The 18,116-nt window shown below is 47.0% G+C and overlaps 2 protein-coding genes across 3 annotated transcripts in view; one reads left to right on the top strand and one right to left on the bottom strand.

Annotated features, from left to right (window-relative positions):
- The window catches only part of SGSM1 (small G protein signaling modulator 1), a 121,768-nt gene extending 109,648 nt beyond the window's left edge, over positions 1–12,120 (top strand). Inside the window, exons 23-25 of one of the 2 annotated variants that reach the window (XM_032139561.2) lie at positions 1,978–2,074; positions 4,140–4,307; positions 8,102–12,120. In XM_032139561.2, coding sequence (XP_031995452.1) covers positions 1,978–2,074; positions 4,140–4,307; positions 8,102–8,190 — 354 coding nt within the window. In that variant the 3' untranslated portion in view covers positions 8,191–12,120. The remainder of the gene's footprint in view (positions 1–1,977; positions 2,075–4,139; positions 4,308–8,101) is intronic. The other variant, XM_032139562.2, reaches the window with a different exon arrangement.
- The window catches only part of CRYBB2 (crystallin beta B2), a 679,427-nt gene that overhangs the window by 362,820 nt on the left and 298,491 nt on the right, over positions 1–18,116 (bottom strand). The window lies entirely within an intron of this gene.

Genomic DNA, 18,116 nt, shown 5'->3' with positions numbered 1-18,116 from the left:
ATCCTTTGTGCTCCAAACAATCCAATTATACACTTTTAGTTGTTTTAAAATGTACAGTGAAATTATTATTGACCATAGTTACCCTGCTGTGCGATCAAATAGTATGTCTTCTTCATTCAGTTTTTTTCATTGTGATTTTATTTGCATTGTCTTGATTGACAGTGAAATTGAATATCTTCTATTTTTTTTGGTTCATTTGGATTGTGAAGTGCCTATTCATATGCTTTGCCCATTTTCTATGTACATGTTTTCCATAATTAGAGTCATTTTGTGCATACTTTTCTTTCTATACATTATTTTTCAAACATGTTTTTTTTTTCCCCACTGAATAGCATATCCAATAGCTGGAGGTATTCTTCCACCATCTGTTTCTTTTATAACAGTTTTGTTAAAATATAATTTAGATACATAAAATTTACCTTTTTGAAGTGTACGATTCAGTGGCTTTTCGTTTATTCACAGAGTTGTGCAGCAACACCAATTTCAGAACATTTTCATTACCCCAGAAAGAAATTCTTCACTAACAGCCACTCCCCATCCCCTCAGTCTCCCCAGCCCCTGAAAACCAAGGAGCTACTTTCTGTCTCCGTGGATTTGCCTTTTCTAAACATTTCACATAAATGGAATAATACAATATGTGGCCTTTTGTGACTGGCTTCTTTTACCTAGCATAATGATGTCAAGGTTTATCATGTATGTATGATCCATTGTAGCATGTATCAAAACTTAGTTCGAGGCCAGGTGCGGTGGCTCACGCCTGTAATCCCAGCACTTTGGGAGGCCAAGGTGGGTGGATCACCTGAGGTCAGGAGTTCAAGACCAGCCTGGCCAACATGGTGAAACCCTGTCCGTCTCTACTAAAAATAACAAAAATTAGCCAGGCGTGGTGGCGGGCGCCTGTAATCCCAGCTACTTGGGAGGCTGAGGCACGAGAATCGCTTGAACCTGGGAGGCAGAGGTTGCAGTGAGCTGAAATCGCACCACTGCACTTCAGCCTGGGCAATAGAGTGAGACTCAGTTTCAAAAAAACAAACTTTGTTTTTATTACCAGATAATATTAAATTAGATTGTATGGATAGGCCACTTTTTATTTATCCATTCATGTCTTGATGGACATTTGAGTTGTTTCCCAGTTGTTGGTTATTATGAATAACACATTACACACATTCATTCATGAACAGATTTTTATGTGGACATGTTTTTGTTTTCATTTTGTTTTTTTAGATAGGGTCTCACTCTGTCACCCAGGCTGGAGTCCAGTGGTGTAATCATAGTTCATTGCAGCCTTGAACTCCTGGGCTCAAGTGATCCTCCCACTTTAGCCTCCTGAGTAGCTGGGACTACATGCCCAGGCCACCATGCCAGGCTAATAAAAAATTCTTTTTTTTTGTTTTTAGAGATAGGGTCTTGCTATGTTGCCCAGGCTGGTCTCAAACTCCTGTCTTCAAGTGATCCTCTTGCCTTGGCCTCCCAAAGTGCTGAGCCACCACACCTGACCAATAGATGTTTTCATTCTTCTTGAGGATATACCTAAGAGTGGAATTGCTGCATCATATGGAAATTATGTGTTGAAGTTTTTGAGGAACTGCCACACTGTTTTCCACAGCACACACCATTTTACATTCTCAGGAGCAGTGTATGGGGGTTCCAGTTTCTCTGCATCCTCGCCAACACTTGTTATTGTGTGTCATTTTTAATTTTAACTATCCTAGTGAGTGTGAATTGATATCTTGTTGTGGTTTTGAATTGCATTTGCCTAAGGATTAAGGATGCTGAGCATCTTTCATGTGCCTCTTGGCCATTTGTGAATCTTCTTTGGACAAATGTCTATTCAGATCTTTTCCCATTTTTTAAACTGTACCTGGCTGTTGAGGGCTATATGGTGTCTGGTGTGCAGATGTACCACCATTTATTCAGCTGTCTCCTCTGCTCCAACCTCTTCCCAGGAGGCTGATACTGCCTTTCCTTCCTTGACAGATCCTGGACTCGGAGCTGTTTGAGCTGATGCATCAGAATGGGGACTATACTCACTTCTACTTCTGCTACCGCTGGTTCCTGCTGGATTTCAAGCGAGGTACAGACTTTAAACTGGGGACCTGTGTCTAAACTCTTTGTAGCAGAACTTTCAGGGGAAAAGATCCCATGGAGGTGAGGTTGAGAGGTTGGCCCCAGAGGCAGCAGAGGAGAGAAGCACACGTTTATGGAGTCCAGACTACCGTTTCACCTGCCTTATCTCGCATTGACACTCTGCAGTAGGTGCTGTTAAGATCTTCATCTTACCAATGAGGAAACCGAGGCTGAGATGGGTTAAATTCAGAGCTAGGGAGAGTTAACTTCAGGGCTAGGGTGAGTACAGCCAGGACTTGAACCCATCTCTTTCATTCTGCTGTGCTGCTTTTCAGAGCCCACGAACTCTAAAGCCCATGAGGCAGGGGCTATTTCATGCATGTTCCCAACATGACATAAAAGGGATGTACAACACAGTACCTTGTTGCTATTGTTCAGATTTGGGGTGATGTTAATAATTATAATAATATCTGACATGGGCCGGGTGCAGTGGCTCACGCCTATAATCCTAGCACTTTAGGAGGCCGAGGTGGTCAGATCATGAGGTCAGGAGATTGAGACCTAACATGGTGAAAACCCGTCTCTACTCAAAATACAAAAAATAAGCCGGGCGTGGTGGCACACGCCTGCAGTCTTAGCTACTCAGGAGGCTGAGGCAGGAGAATCGCTTGACCCTGGGAGGCGGAGGTTGCAGTGAGCTGAGATCACACCATTGTACTCTAGCCTGGGTGACAGAGCAAGACTCCATCTCAACAACAACAACAAAAACTGACATGTATGGAGTGTTTTAGTGCCGCGCACTGTGCCGAGTCATTTATATGTATTATCTCTTTAGTCTTTTTCTGTTATCAGCTTCACCCAACTTACAGATGAGGAAAGAGACAGGCTCATGGAGAAGTAACTACCCCAGGCTCCCCTTGCCAGCAAGTGATGGAGGAAGGATTCACACCAAGTTTATCAGACATAGGAAGGATGGCTTATTTTTATTTATTTTTATTTTTTTGAGATGGAGTCTTACTCTTTTCGCCCAGGCTGGAGAGCAATGGCATGATCTTGGCTCACTGCAACCTCCACCTCCCAGGTTCAAACGATTCTCCTGCCTCAGCCTCTCGAGTAGCTGGGATTACAGGCACCCGCCTCCACACCTGGCTAATTATTTTGTATTTTTAGTAGAGGTGGGTTTCACCATGTTTGGCCAGGCTGGTCTCAAACTCCTGACGTCAGGTGATCCACCTGCCTCGGCCTCCCAAAGTGTTGGGATTACAGGTGTAAGCCACCACACCCAGCCTTTTTTTTTTTTTTTTTTTTTTGGAGACGAAGTCTGGCTCTGTCACCCAGGCTGGAATGCAGTGGTGCAATCTCGGCTTACTGCAACCTCCACCTCCTGGGTTCAAGCAATTCTCTGCCTCAGCCTCCTGAGTAGCTGGGATTACAGGCACCTGCCACCATGCCCGACTAATTGTTTTTTGTATTTTTAGTCGAGATGGGGGTTTCACCATGTTGGCCAGGCTGGTCTTGAACTCCTGACCTCATGATCCACCCGCCTCGGCCTCCCAAAGTGCTGGGATTACAGTCGTGAGCCACCACGCCCAGCCAAAGGCTTGCTTTTAACCATTGCTCTATTATATCTCTTCACTAGACTCAGAGGCCACAGCCGGTTCTGCCAGTGTGTGGGGGGAAAGAAGAGAGGCCTCCATGGGTGCTAATGGAGATGGGGGTGCAGGGATAGCAGGTGTTGCTTGTCTAAGGGCAGGGCAAGAACAGATCCGTGTAATTCAAACCTGCACGTGCCTGGTTCCTCCACTTACAGAATGTCAGAGCTGGAAGGAACTTAGAACTCACCTGGTTTACACAGCCCATCCTACAGATGAGGAAAACTGAGGTTTCTGGTGGTCAAATGACAGAGTCCAAGTCTCCTGCCTTCTGACCTGAATTCTGTCCACTGCGCCAGGGCAGAGGCATAAGGCAAAACTTGCCCGGGATTTTCCCAGCTTGGGGGGCTTCCCAAAGGCAGGGCAACACTGTGAGCCCTGTCACCAATTCTCTCCCCATGTGTGTTGGTGTCTCGGCAGAACTCGTCTATGATGACGTCTTCATGGTCTGGGAGACGATCTGGGCAGCCAAACATGTCTCCTCTGCGCACTACGTCCTATTCATTGCACTGGCTCTGGTGGAAGTCTACCGTGACATCATTTTGGAGAACAACATGGATTTCACAGACATCATCAAATTCTTCAATGGTACCCACATGACTGGGGCCTCATGAGAGGGGTGCAGGCTTCTGGAGGCCCCTTTTGGGGATCTCAGGAGGAATGAAGATGGGCTGAGATGGATGCATGGCGAAGGGGATAAAGAGGGCTCTGCACACTTCTTACGGCTATTTCCAAAAGGACGAGTTCACATCTTGTAATGCTGAGGGTGCATTTTTCTCAGGGATCTGGCAGAGGGGACCACAGGTGTTGAAATCAGCTCAGGGGCAAAGTCTGGTTCTACCTCTGACCAGCTGTGCCCATGGTCAAGTCACTTCCCCTCTCTCTAAACATCCACTTCCTCATCTGTGAAATGGGCTAGCAGTGTCTGCTTTGGAGGGTTGACGTGCATAGGAAAAGCAGGCCCAGGGCAGCAATTTAAGTAACACAAAAAAGACATAGCCTTTGAAATCAGACAGATGTGAATTCTGATCCAGGCTCCTGGGAGCTGTGTGACTTTGTCCAAGTGACTTCACATCTCTAGGCCTCGGATTCTTCAGGGATAAAATGGTACTAACACTCCCTCCCTCACAGGGAGGTCCAGAGGATTACAGGAGACAACATGGCTAAATCCCAGCACATGGTACCTGGCTCATATGAGGGACCCAATAAATGAAAGCTATCGCCACTGTTATCACTATTTAAAAATTTTTTTAATGAAAGAAAGTTCTGGAAAAAAACAAAAGAAAAAAGCCAACTGTGACCTCACTTTTGAAACATTATTAGGGTTCTTAATTTAAGTAAACTTTTTGGGGGAATAATTTTGCATTTTAGTTGTCTACTAAAATTGTAGATTGAGAACTGTTTTAGATTTAGACGCACAGAGAGTGCGTGATACCTTGGCCTAGCTTTGCCTACTGTTAGCATTGACATAACCCTGGTACATTTGCCAAAACTAAGAAATTATCATTGGCACATTACCACCTACTAAACTACAGGCTTTATTTGGATTTCACCTGGTTTTTCACTAATATTCTTTTTCTGTTCTAGGGTCTAATCCAGGAAACCACAGTCATTTTTATTTTTATGTTTTTACAATTTCAGAATCCAGTTGTATATGCCTTTTTTCACTTAATATTTCAAATATTGTCTTCATATAATTTTTTTTTTTTTTTTTTTTTTTTTTGAGACGGAGTCTCACTCTGTTACCCATGCTGGAGTGAAGTGGCACGATCTCAGCTCACTGCAACCTCCGCCTTCCAGGTTCAAGCGATTCTACCGCCTCAGCCTCCTGAGTAGCTGGGATTACAGACATGCGCCACCATGCCCGGCTGATTTTTGTATTTTTAGTAGAGACAGGGTTTTGCCATGTTGGCCAGGCGGGTCTAGAACTCCTGACCTCAGGCGATCCATCTGCCTTGGCCTCCCAAAGTGCTGGGATTATAGGTGTGAGCCACTGTGCCCGGCCAGTCATTTTTTAAAACTACAAAATATATCTCAAGTGACTATTTCATAACTTACTGAACCATTCCTTATCATTAGCATGTAGGTTATTTTCAGTTTGAAGGCATGATTGAGAGTCCAAAGCAATTCATCTGTTAGCGTAAAGATTCCCAAATTTTCTCAATTCATGCACCCCTAGTGTCTCTGTAAAATTGTAACAGCACCCCAGGCCAAAAGTGTCATTTAGTAAGTAGTTAGGTCCAAACCGCTTAATAAATATTTATATCCTAACAATTTAGAAGCCACAAGGTTATCTCAGTCATCAACCTTGCCTCTGGTTCAATGTTTCTCTTTCAGCCTCTGAGTAGTGGATTACAGGATGACAACTTTTTTTAGTAGAGACAGGGTTTCTTCATGTTGGTCAGGCTGGTCTCAGACTCCCACCCTCAGGTGATCTGCCCACCTCAGCTTCCCAAAGTACTGGGATTACAGGTGTGAACCACTGTGCCTAGCCAATAATACATATATATCAAAAGAAAACATTTTACATTGTTCCCGAATAAGCAAAATTGCTAATGGGGTGTGTGCACCCATTGGGCTTTGCATACCTTCTCAAGCCTTGGAATCAGATTGGACGCCACCTCTTTTGTTTTCTATTCCATATTGATTTTCACATGGCACGCACTTACTTTCTTTTTTTTTTTTTTTTTTTTTGAGATGGAGTCTTGCTCTGTCACCCAGGCTGGAGTGCAATGATGCAATCTCGACTCACTGCAAGCTCTGCCTCCCAGGTTCACGCCATTCTCCTGCCTTAGCCTCCCAAGTAGCTGGGACTACAGGCACACACCACCACACCCAGCTAATTTTTTTGTATTTTTAGTAGAGACGGGGTTTCACCATGCTAGCCAGGATATTCTCGATCTCCTGACCTCATGATCCGCCCGCCTCGGCCTCCCAAAGTACTGGGATTACAGGCATGAGCCACCCGGCCTGGCCCATGGCACTTACTTTCTATTGCAGCAGCTGCTGAAAACCTAGCTTTGCAAAGACAAAGTCATTGATGGGACGCTGAGTACAGTGGCTTACGCCTGTAATCTCAGCACTTTGGGAGGCCAAGGCGGGTGGATTACTTGAGGTCAGGAGTTCCAGACCATCCTGGCCAACATGGCAAAACTTTGTCTCTACTAAAAATACAAAAATTAGCCCAGCGTGGTGGTGCACACCTATAATCCAGCTACTCAGGAGGCTGGGATTACAGGAGGCATGAGAATCACTTGAGCTTGGGAGGTGGAGGTTATAGTAAGCCGAGATCACACCACACCACACTCCACCCTGGGCAATAGAGTGAGAGCTTGTCTCAAAAGAAAAAAAGAAGAAAGTTATTGATGAGAGTGTAGTGAAATTCGTGAACTCACTCCAGCTAACAGTTGACATGGTGCTCAACTTAGATGGAGTATTCCTGCGCTTCCCTCGAAATACCCAAATACTCCACAGTGCCCCTGTAAGTTCACTATGACACGCTGGGGTACCTTGGTACCCAGTTTGGGAACCATGTCTTAGTTTTAATTTTTTTTTTTTCTTTCTACTAAATGGTTTATTTATGATAAATGTCTTAAGTTTAGGATTATTTGGCTTAGAAGTCTGACCACATTGTGTGGCTCTTGATAAAATTATTTTTTTCTTTGCTTTTATTGTCCCTTTCCCCTCTTCCCTCTCCATCTTTCCTCCCTCTGTTGCTTCCTCCTTTTCATATCTTTCAGTGTCTACTGTATGCCCAGCACTGCTTTCAGTCATTCTGTTTATAGGAGAGGGGTGGAAGGACTTCACCTTTTCATTTTTATTTATTTTTTTTTTTGAGACGGAGTTTCGCTCTTATTGCCCAGGCTGGAGTGCAATGGTGCAATCTCGGCTCACCACAAGCTCTGCCTCCCGGGTTCAAGCGATTCTTCTGCCTCAGCCTCCTGAGTAGCTGGGATTACAGGCATGCGCCACCACGCCTGACTAATTTTTTTTTTTTCAGTAGAGACAGGGTTTCTCCATGTTGGTCAGGCTGGTCTCAAACTCCCGACCTGAGGTGATCCACCTGCCTCGGCCTCCCAAGGTGCTGGGATTATAGCCATGAGCCACCGCACCTGGCTGACCCCACCTTTTTATAGCACATCCTGTGAACCAGCATTATCCCATCCAATCCCCACAGTAACTTGGTGAGGTGGCTGCTGTTCCAATCCCCATTTTACAGATGAGGAAACTGAGGTCCAGAGGTAGAGGCCTTCTCCAGGGCCTCTGCTTCCTGAGCCAATCTGTGATGGAGACACCCCCAGAGAAGCCTCCAGGGGCTGGAATTGTACCCTAAGACTGGACACAGAAGGAGGCTCATGAGATTTTTCCTTCTGCTCTTTCAGAAATGGCTGAGAGACACAACACCAAGCAAGTCCTGAAGCTGGCGCGGGACCTCGTGTACAAGGTGCAGACTCTGATTGAGAACAAGTGAGGGGCGCCTCAGCCAAGCTGCCCACCCTGTTCCTCTGCTTACTTTTCCTCCTGGCTGGACGGCCACCCTGGGAGCGGGGTCCTGGTGTCTGTTCACAAGCATGGAGTTCAGTGCGCAAAGAAACTACCCTGACTTTTACTTCTGGGCACATGGGGTGGAGGGAGTACCCCTTCAATTCAGCCTTACATTTTCCTGTTTGACCAAAGATTGCCCAAGTCTGGCGTTCCTCCCTTGCAGGAGGTGGGGGTTGTTGGTGGAGGAGAAGCCATCTTCGTTTGCTGGTGCCCAGAATGGTCTCCTCTTCTTCTTTCCCTGTCCCTCCAAACTGTCTTGTAAGATGAGACCTGGGGAGAGAATTTCTTTTTGGAAATTGGTGTAGAAGAGGTGTGTGGGGCTACCTCTATGCTCCTCTGCAAGGGGCCTTTGGCGATGTTCTGGACATGGCTAAAGATTGACTTAGAGACTGACCCTCCACCTCGACATTACTGACATTTGGGGCCAGGTGATTCTTTTTGAGGGGACTGTCCCCTGCATTGTAGGATGCTGAGCAGCATCCCGGGCCTCACCAGATGCCAGTAGTGCCATCCCCCACCCATATCCCTGGTTGTGACAGCCCCCAAAAATGTCTCTAGGCATTGCGAAATGTTCCCTGCAGGGCAAAATTGCCCTCATTTGAGAACCACTGGCTTGGAGGAGGGACTACAAATGTACTTCCTCCCCCATTCTTTTGATGCTAAGCCACCCTGGTCCTGAGGCCTCCCCCAGAAAAGGCACACAGGAGGCAGGGCACGGTGGCTCACGCCTGTAATCCCAGCACTTTGGGAGGCCAAGGTGGGCGGATCACAAGGTCAGGAGTTTTGAGACCAGCCTGGCCAACATAGTGAAACCCCATCTCTACTAAAAATACAAAAAATTAGCTGCATGTGGTGGCGGGCACCTGTAATCCCAGCTACTTGGGAGGCTGAGGCAGGAGAATCACTTGAACCTGGGAGGTGGAGGTTGCAGTGAGCTGAGATCGCACCACTGCACTCCAGCCCGGGCGACAGTGCAAGACTCCGTCTCAAAAAAAAAAAAGAAAAGGCACACAGGAGTCCCTCACACATCTCTCTTGGAGTCTGGGATTCCATCCGTTGTATTTTCTCCTTTTTTCTCCTCTGTCTGATGCCAGAAGATACTTGTTTTCTTCTTTTCAAGAAAAGCATCTCCCCACATAGGCAGGTAGTGGACACAAAAAGTGTCTGTAGGCATGAGACGGTCAGAGCTCTTTGGGGTCCTGCTCAGAGCCCCCCAGGCAGGGCAGAGTCTGTATCCTGCTGCCATCTTGCAAGGGAAAACCGCCTCTCCTTCCAAGTATTGGGTCTTGGAAAGGTGTATGTTTGGTGAAAGCCACTTAATGGTGGTGGGGTGCAGCTTTTCTCTAAGCGCAATTACTCACTCAGGACAAAGAAGGAAAAGGAAGGCAGAGGTCAGCCAGGGTAGAGGGTGACGTGTGTTTTCCTTGGGAAACATCTGCTGATGAGCTGGGTCCAGGGCCGTGCTAGGTCTAGGAACAATCCTCTCCAGGTCTTCACACAGAGTATCACCAATCCACAAACAGACCTGAAGTGAGCTAGTTTACTCTGCCTACCTGTCTTTTCGACAGAGCAGTCTTGCCCGCTCTTCTGTTCTGAGAATGCACCTGGAATGGGGGAAACCCAGCAAGCAGCAGAGAGAAAGGCTCTTCCCAGGAGACCTGCCACCTCTAGGGTGGTCAAAGAATGGCAGCTGGGATTTTGGAGAGGGGAGAGGATAGGTAAAGCAGCGTATTGAAGCATTTGCGGAGGGGCGTGTTACTCCTCCCACCCTGAGCACACCAGGACGGGGATGCATCCTTGCCTTGTGTGCTTGTTTAGGCTTCTTTCCCTCGGTATAGCAACTTCAACTGCACCTGAACCTCCAACCTCTGCCCAACCTCTGGTGCAGGGTGGATAGAGGTCTAGTCAGCCCTTACTTCCTGAAGAGAGCTCTGTGGGAGACTCGAGGCTACAGTAGCCTTACCGGCTCTCAGCTCCTACCCTACCCCCAGCAAAGCAGAAACGGGAGACGGCAACGTTCTGGCTGCCATTAGACTTGCGTCTCCCTCCCCTACGTCCCCCAGCTTCCCAAGACAGGAAGAAATGTGCAAAAGGCCCCTCCGGAGAAAACTGTATTTTGCCGTTCAGCTGTTCTTTACAGAGGATGTTATTTTAGTGAGATCCGGGTCCCAGACCTTCTGATTCCTATTTATTTTTTTAACAGACTAGTCTCAAAGTACAGCACAAAATCTCTTCTCTGCCTTCTCTTGTGATGTTCCAGAGAGCATCTGTGGTTGTGATTTGGAATAAGTCATATTTATTTGGTTTACTGTGCCTATTCAGATCTCTGTATGTTGTGTGTGTTTCTGTGTCCTGGAATTGGATGCGTGGGAGTCGTTCTGTCCACAGTGCACTCTTTTTTTCAGTGTGGCCCACATATCTTGTAAATGTTTGCTGAAGAGTTGTGTCTATATATAGAGAAATTATATATAAACAGAGAAATATGTGAATCCGTTTTTTTGTCTTTTTTTTTTTTTAATTTGAAAGAAATGCTTGCTTCTGAAGACTGTCCTCCCACTCGCACCCCAGTGACCCTATATAGGGCCAGATTTTTGCAATAGCTGTCTGGCCTTTTCCCAGAAAAGGTGAATCACTTCTGACCTCTTGTATTAGTTGGCTATTACCACAAGTAATGCTGCATTACAAATGACCCAAAACGTAGTGGTTTAAAACAGCCATGTATTTAGCTCATAATTCTGTGGGTCAGCATCCCAGGCTAGGTTCAGCTGGGAGGTTCTTCTGTTCTCAGACTTCTTCATGTGTCTGTGGCCAGCTGATGTCCAGATAGGCAACTCTGCTTCTGATGGTTGTCTGGCTGTTGGCTAGGGCAGTGGGGGAAACTGGGTTTCACATCTCACATCCTCCAGCAGGCTAGCTTAGGCTTGTTTACATGGCTATGAGGGCTGATCCTGGAAGGTAAGCAGAAACACACGCAGTCTCTTGGTCTCAGCTTCTCTGGCATAAAGTCATTTCTGCCACATTCTGTTGGTCAGAGTAAGTCACATGACTAAGCCCAACTTCAGAGGGTAGGGAAATAGACTGTACTTCCTGATGAGAGTCTCTAGAAAGTGACACTGAAAAGGAGCATGGTCCAGGCACAGTGGCTCACCCTTGTAATTCCAGCACTTTGGGAGGCCAAAGTAGGAGGATCGCTTGAGGCCAAGAGTTCAAGATCAGCCTGGGCAACATAATGCGACTCAACTCCGTCTCTCCAAAAAAAAAAAAAAAAAAAAATTAAAATTAGCTGGACGCAGTAGCATGTGTCTGTGTGTCTGTGGTCCCAGCTACTCAGGAGGCTGAAGTGGGAGGATCGCTTGAGCCCAGGAGATAGAGGCTGCAGTGAGACATGGTCATGCCACTGTGCCTCAGCCTGGACGACAATGCAAAATTCTGTCTCAAAAAAAGAAAAGGAGCATGGATCCAGGCTGGGAGATAATTGAGGCCATTTTTGCAGAGTCTACCACATTCCCAAAGGTCCAGTGCACAAGAGGGGTTCCCAGTCAGCCATTTGACATGAGAGCATAGCTCTAAATTAACACTTCCCTGAATCTCGACTGCTGAGCTAGCTCATTTCTCACCTCCAATGCTCCCAAAGACAACAAGTTCATTTCCCCCAACATCGCTGGTACTCATGGCTGCCATTCAGAACTATAGTCATCAGGCAGTGAGCACCTTGCACAGATCTCCACCTCCATCAGTCTCTAAACATGGGCTGAGGAAAACTAGTTTTCAGCTATGGAAGCACAGCCTGATTTAATATAATGAGCACCATCAAAACTTCAGATTTTAAATAGAAAAAGGTTTCCAACTAAGCCAGCAAAGTAGAGGAGGAGTTTGCAGGTGGCATTGGCTGCCTGGGTGTGCCACATCACCACTTTCTTTTTTTTTTTTTTCGTGAGACGGAGTCTCGCTCTGTCGCCCAGGCTGGAATGCAGTGGCGCAATCTCGGCTCACTGCAAGCTCCACCTCCCAGGTTCACGCCATTCTCCTGCCTCAGCCTCTCCGAGCAGCTGGGACCACAGGCGCCCGCCACCATGCCCGGCTAATTTTTCGTATTTCTAGTAGAGACGGGGTTTCACCATGGTCTCGATCTCCTGACCTCGTGATCCGCCCGCCTCGGCCTCCCAAAGTGCTGGGATTACAAGCGTGAGCCACTGCGCCCGGCCACATCACCACTTTCTTGGAAGACTCCCAGCAGAGGCAAGAATGAAACCCACAGCAGCCGGCAGGTAGGGGCTCTTTGAGTTGGAACATACACTTCCTCCTGGGGGAAGCATCTCAGAGCAAATACTGGTCATGATGTTGCCACTGTCCCTTGAAGCCTCCAGTCTCATTTCTCTGACTTCAACCTGAACTCTGTCCATGGGCTCTCCTCCTGGAGGGTGCCACTGTTGTTTGCAGCTGCCTGGCACGGCCAAACCTGGGGAGTGCTGGGCACCTGTTGCGTGTGCACAGATGCTTGGTCATATGCACTATTGGCCTTTGATCATTCGCAATATATTTTACAGGGAAAAAAATCCTAAGAGAACACTTTTGCTTTTGTAAAGGCTTTTCTAAATACATGCACTCGGGCTGGGCACGGTGGTTCACTCCTGTAATCCCAGCACTTTGGGAGGCCGAGGTGGGCGGATCACCCGAGGTCAGGAGTTCAAGACCATCCTGGTTAACACGGTGAAACCCCGTCTCTACTAAAAATACAAAAAAATTAGCCAGGTGTGGTGGTGGGCGCCTATAATCCCAGCTGCTCAGATTGCACCACTGCACTCCAGCCTGGGCGACAAGAGCGAAACTCCATCTCAATAAATAAATAAATGCACTTGAACTTTGCATAGATGCGAAAAGATGGATCTTGGATCATGAGGCACATTTTCACGACTCAGTGGGGCTGAAGAAGTGGTCTTGGTTTCCATGGGCACCTGTAGTTGGCATCGTGGCCCCCGCTCTTCTCTTCATCCCCCTTTCCTGCACCCCTTTCTCTTTTCCTTCCCCTTCATCATATTCCTTTCCTCCTCTCCCTTCTCTCTCCCCTTCTTTTGCCTCCTCTCCTTATATCAAAGAGCACTTGGATAGCGTCTATGCTCACATTTTCTACCTGAATGATGCTGGTCTTACACAGAGCAAGACTGCAGTGTGAAGGCCTTTCTGGTTGCTCCAATTTTTTATTAAACCATCTGCCATTTCCTTTTCTCCTAGAATTTTCCTTTTGGCTTATAGGAGAGAACTTGGGGCAGTTGAGAAGCACTTTTCATGCCAAGAATTTGGGAGGCCCTCGCCTTCCCATTTCAGAACAGCTGGCAGCCATGTTATGCCATTTTATTTTATCTGCCTTCTTCCCCTCTGTCCTTCTCTCCAAGGCCTGAGATTTCAGTAGCCCAGGGGGAAGGGAAGTAAGGGTGTAATCAGGGACTGTGATGGGATTCCTCTTCTCTCTCATCTTTTTTTTTCTTTTCATCAGATGCTCTTAGAATAGAAGTTTGCTGGCCGGGCGCGGTGGCTCACGCCTGTAATCCCAGCTTTGGGAGGCCAAGGCGAGCAGATCACGAGGTCAGGAGATTGAGACCATCCTGGCTAACACAGTGAAACCCCATCTCTACTAAAAATACAAAAAATTAGCCAGGCGAGGTGGCGGGTGCCTGTAGTCCCAGCTACTCGGGAGGCTGAGGCAGGAGAATGGCGTGAACCCTGGGGGGCGGAGCCTGCAGTGAGCCGAGATCGCGCCACTGCACTCCAGCCTGGGCGACAGTGAGACTCTGTCTCAAAAAAAAAAAAAAAAAGAAAGAATAGAAGTTCGCTGTCTTGGCTGGCCATGGTGGCTCACACCTGTAATCCCACCACTTTGGGAGGCCAAGGCAAGTGGATCACCTGAGGTCAGGAGTTCGAGCCCATCTTGGCCAACATGGTGAAACCCTGTCTCTACTAAAAATACAAAAATTAGCCAGGCATGGTAGCGAGCGCCTGTAATCCCAGCTACTTGGGAAGCTGAGGCAGGAGAATCACTTGAACCCGGGAGGTGGAGGTTGCAGTGAGCCAAGATCACGCCACTGTACTCCAGCCTGAGCAACGAGCGAAACTCTGTCTCAAAAAAAAAAAAAAAAAAAAAAAAGAATAGAATGTAGCTGTCAAAGGAAATAATGATTATTTTACAAAAATGCTATTTCTTACCAAAGGCTTTGAGTCTGAAGCCTGTTCCTTCTGTCTCTCAGAGAGATATAGCAAGAGTTTGAGAGGCATTCAAGACATGCTAGTACCCCATGAGCCTTTATTCTTGGAGGATTCAAAGGGGAGTTGAAACAAGAATGACTTTCTCTGCTGGGCGCAGCGGCTCACACCTGTAATCCCAACACTTTGGGAGGCCGAGGTGGGCAGATCACCAGGTCAGGAGATCGAGACCATCCTGGTCAACATGGTGAAACCCTGTCTCCACTAAAAATACAAAAATTAGCTGGGCATGGTGGCACGCACTTGTAGTCCCAGCTACTCAGGAGGCTGAAGCAGGAGAATCGCTTGGGCAGAGGTTGCAGTGAGCCGAGATCATGCCACTGCACTCCAGCGTGGCGACAGAGCGAGACTCTGTCTCAAAAAAAAAAAAAAAAAAAAAAAGAATGACTTTCTCACCATACCAACTAAAATCATGTCATATAGCTCTGTCCACATATTCCGGGAACAATAATGTAGGATCCCAGATCTGGTACTATGGTTGTGTGGCTTTGGGCAAGTGACTTTACCTCTGTGAACCCAGAAAATCTGAGGCAGGTCTCAGTTAATTTAGAAAGTTTATTTTGCCAAGGTTGAGGACATGCCTGTGACACAGACTCAGGAAGTCCTGATGACACATGCCCAAGGTGATCAGGGCACAGCTTGGTTTTATACATCTTAGGGAGAAATGAGACAGCAATCAATATATGTAAGAAGTACATTGGTTCGGTCTGGAAAGGCAAAACAACTTGAAGCAAAGACAGGAAGACTTGAAGTGGGGAAGGAGCTTACAGGCCACAGATGGGTGAGACACAAACGGTTGCATTCTTTTCAGTTTCTGATTAGCCTTTCCAAAGGTGGCAATCAGATATACATCTAGCTCAGTGAGCAGAGGGCTAACTTTGAATGGAATGAGAGGCATGTTTGCCCTAAGCAGTTTCCAGCTGGAGTTTTCCTTAGTGATTTGGGGTAGTTTCCTTTCACACCTCTTAGCCTCAGTTTCCACTTCTGCAAAATGGAGATAATAATGCCTCCTTTGGTTCTGGACTCAGTCTTGGCCCCTCCACCCTCATTCACTGGAACTCTCTGCCTCTCAGCCTCACTGAGGATGGGGGTGGGAACCCATTTGTCCTGAGTTCCCATCGTCTACCTTTCTTAGGTTCTCAGGTGAGACTTTGAAACTTAAGAGAATGCAGCTGTAGGAGGAGAACTCCGGAAAGGGTGAGCCTTGGACCCTCCTGGGCTGTGTCTTGGAGAAACTCCGAAATTCGGTATGATGAGGCCGTCAGTTCTTGGCAGGAGCATCATCTACACTGACACTGCAGTCTGCATCTGATTCTGCTGTCAGGAAAGGGCTCCCAGCTCCCCATCTTTTTGGCTTCCAAGCCACTGTGCATATTGAGAGCTTGAGCCCAGGACAGGTATAAACTCTAGAGGAGCACAATTTGACACTTTTTGAAGTGCCAGCTTGCCAGTCCATTTCTAAGTCAACTCCAGCAGAATTCAAATGACCAACGGGATTGTGGAGACTTTCCCACACAGGGACCTTCCAATGTCTTCCTGGCTTTCTTTTTTCAAATTTGTGGGCACAGTAATTTCCAGGCTTTGTAGGTGCAGGGCTCCTTGCAAACAATGGATGCCTCTTGTTTTGATGAAGAGAAAATTACAGCACTCCCTCTATTGCCAGATAAAGACAGAGTCTCTCTGTAACTGATTTTGCTTTACTGGCTGGAGAATCATTCCCTTTGGCATTGCTGAAACAGTTCAAAGAGAAAATTAAGAAACTTGGGGGCCATAGTGAGGTTATCACAGAGAAGAGGCAGCATGTTCCAAGCACCAGTAGGTGATGTGCAGACTGAGTTTGAGCTTCTACTTGCTGGCTTCCACTTGCCCCTCCTTGTACTGGGATCTGCCCGAGGCTTAAGGAATCTTCCCACATGAGACAGATTTGCACTGAAGTGCTTCTGGTAACACTTGAAATGAACCACTGGTCTTCAGTCCATTTGAACCCCTTGGGGTATCTTCCTAGATTTGCTACTACTTTTTTTCTATTGTTCTATTCTGTTTTAAAAAGCTGTCAAGTTGTTCTTATTGTTCATACTGAAAGATAAATAACAAGCTGTGTTCTCTGTGATCTATGTGTCTTCAGAACAATGGAATCACTCCTGGGGGATGTTCATGTATATTCTTGGGTGGGTGTTTGAAGCCAAAAGAGTTTAATTATGATGAGCTGGATGGATGGGGACAGAGGGAACAAATCCAGGTGTTATTTTGCATCTATCACAGAGTCTGACAGACCTAGGTTCAAATCCCAGCTCTGCCACTGATTGGCTTTGGGCAAGTTTACTGGCCTTGGGCAAGTAATTTTACCTCTCTGAGCCTTGATTTTCACTTCTGTGAAACTGGGATAAGAAAGACTCCCTTAAAGAAAGAACTGGCCATTGCGTGTTTCTGCCTGCTCAGCATCCTTCCCTCCTTCTGGTACCAGCACCCCCTCAACTTTGGGGAACTATAACAGTGGCCTTCTAGTGAGACTCCTGACATGGCCCACCCTGCCCAGGGGTGAGCACATGACCCATTACAGGCCGATCAGACCCCTTCCCTGGGATTTATATATACCAAGAGAGGAAAGAGAAGTTCACTCTTTCCTCTGGGGCAGCTATGCTAGGAGATACCAGCCTAGAGCTGCCTATGACCATGTCTTCTGCAGATAGGAGTCAAGTATGGCTGGGTCCAGATGTTCAAATGAAGTTCTTAGAGCTTAGAGCTTCACCTCTCTCCATCTCGTGCTTCTATTCTCCATGCTGGCTTCCACAGAGCCCATGCCCAACTCTGAATCAATCATTCTGACCAGGCTTGATTTGCCAGAAGGGCTCATTTATCCATCTTAAAGCCCAAGGTAGCCACAGAATGACTGTGGGTCATTTTTTTTTTTTTTTTTTTTTGAGACGGAGTCTCACTCTGTTGCCAGGCTGGAAGGAGTACAGTGGCACAATCTCGGCTCACTGCAACCTCTGCCTCCAAGGTTCAAGCAATTATCCTGCCTCAGCCTCCCAAGTAGCTGGGACTACAGATGTGCGCCACCTCCCCCAGCTAATTTTTGTATTTTTAGTAGAGATGGAGTTTCACCATGTCGGTCAGGTTGGTCTTGATCTCTTGACCTCATGATCCACCCACCTCGGCCTCCCAAAGTGCTGGGATTACAGGCATGAGCCACGGCGCCTGGCCAACTGTGGGTCATTTTTTATAGGAAGATTAGGGTACTGCTCCCGAAGAAGAGCAATGTGTCAACACAGGAGAAATCAACAGATTGACTCCTGGCAGAGGAAGCAGCATGTGCCAAGCTGTAGAGGTGGGAATGTTCCCGGACCAAACTGAGGGTCAGGCTGCTATTTCTCGTGGCCCAATAGCGAGATGCAGATGAACCGGGGAGAAACAGAGTTTCTATTTCCGTAACCAGTTACAGGGAGAAGGTCTGGAAACTATTGCCAGACAAGTTCAAAATTACAAAGTGTTCCAGAGCTTGTATATTCTAAGTTACATGTCTACATGTAAGTGTGCATTCATCTAAAGACATAAGTGGGCTGGGCGCGGTGGCTCATGCCTGTAATCCCAGCA

The sequence above is a fragment of the Hylobates moloch genome, unplaced genomic scaffold (genome assembly GCF_009828535.3).
Source record: "Hylobates moloch isolate HMO894 unplaced genomic scaffold, HMol_V3 SCAFFOLD_19, whole genome shotgun sequence".
Lineage (NCBI taxonomy): Eukaryota > Metazoa > Chordata > Mammalia > Primates > Hylobatidae > Hylobates > Hylobates moloch.
This window is presented reverse-complemented; position numbering and strand designations above follow the sequence as displayed.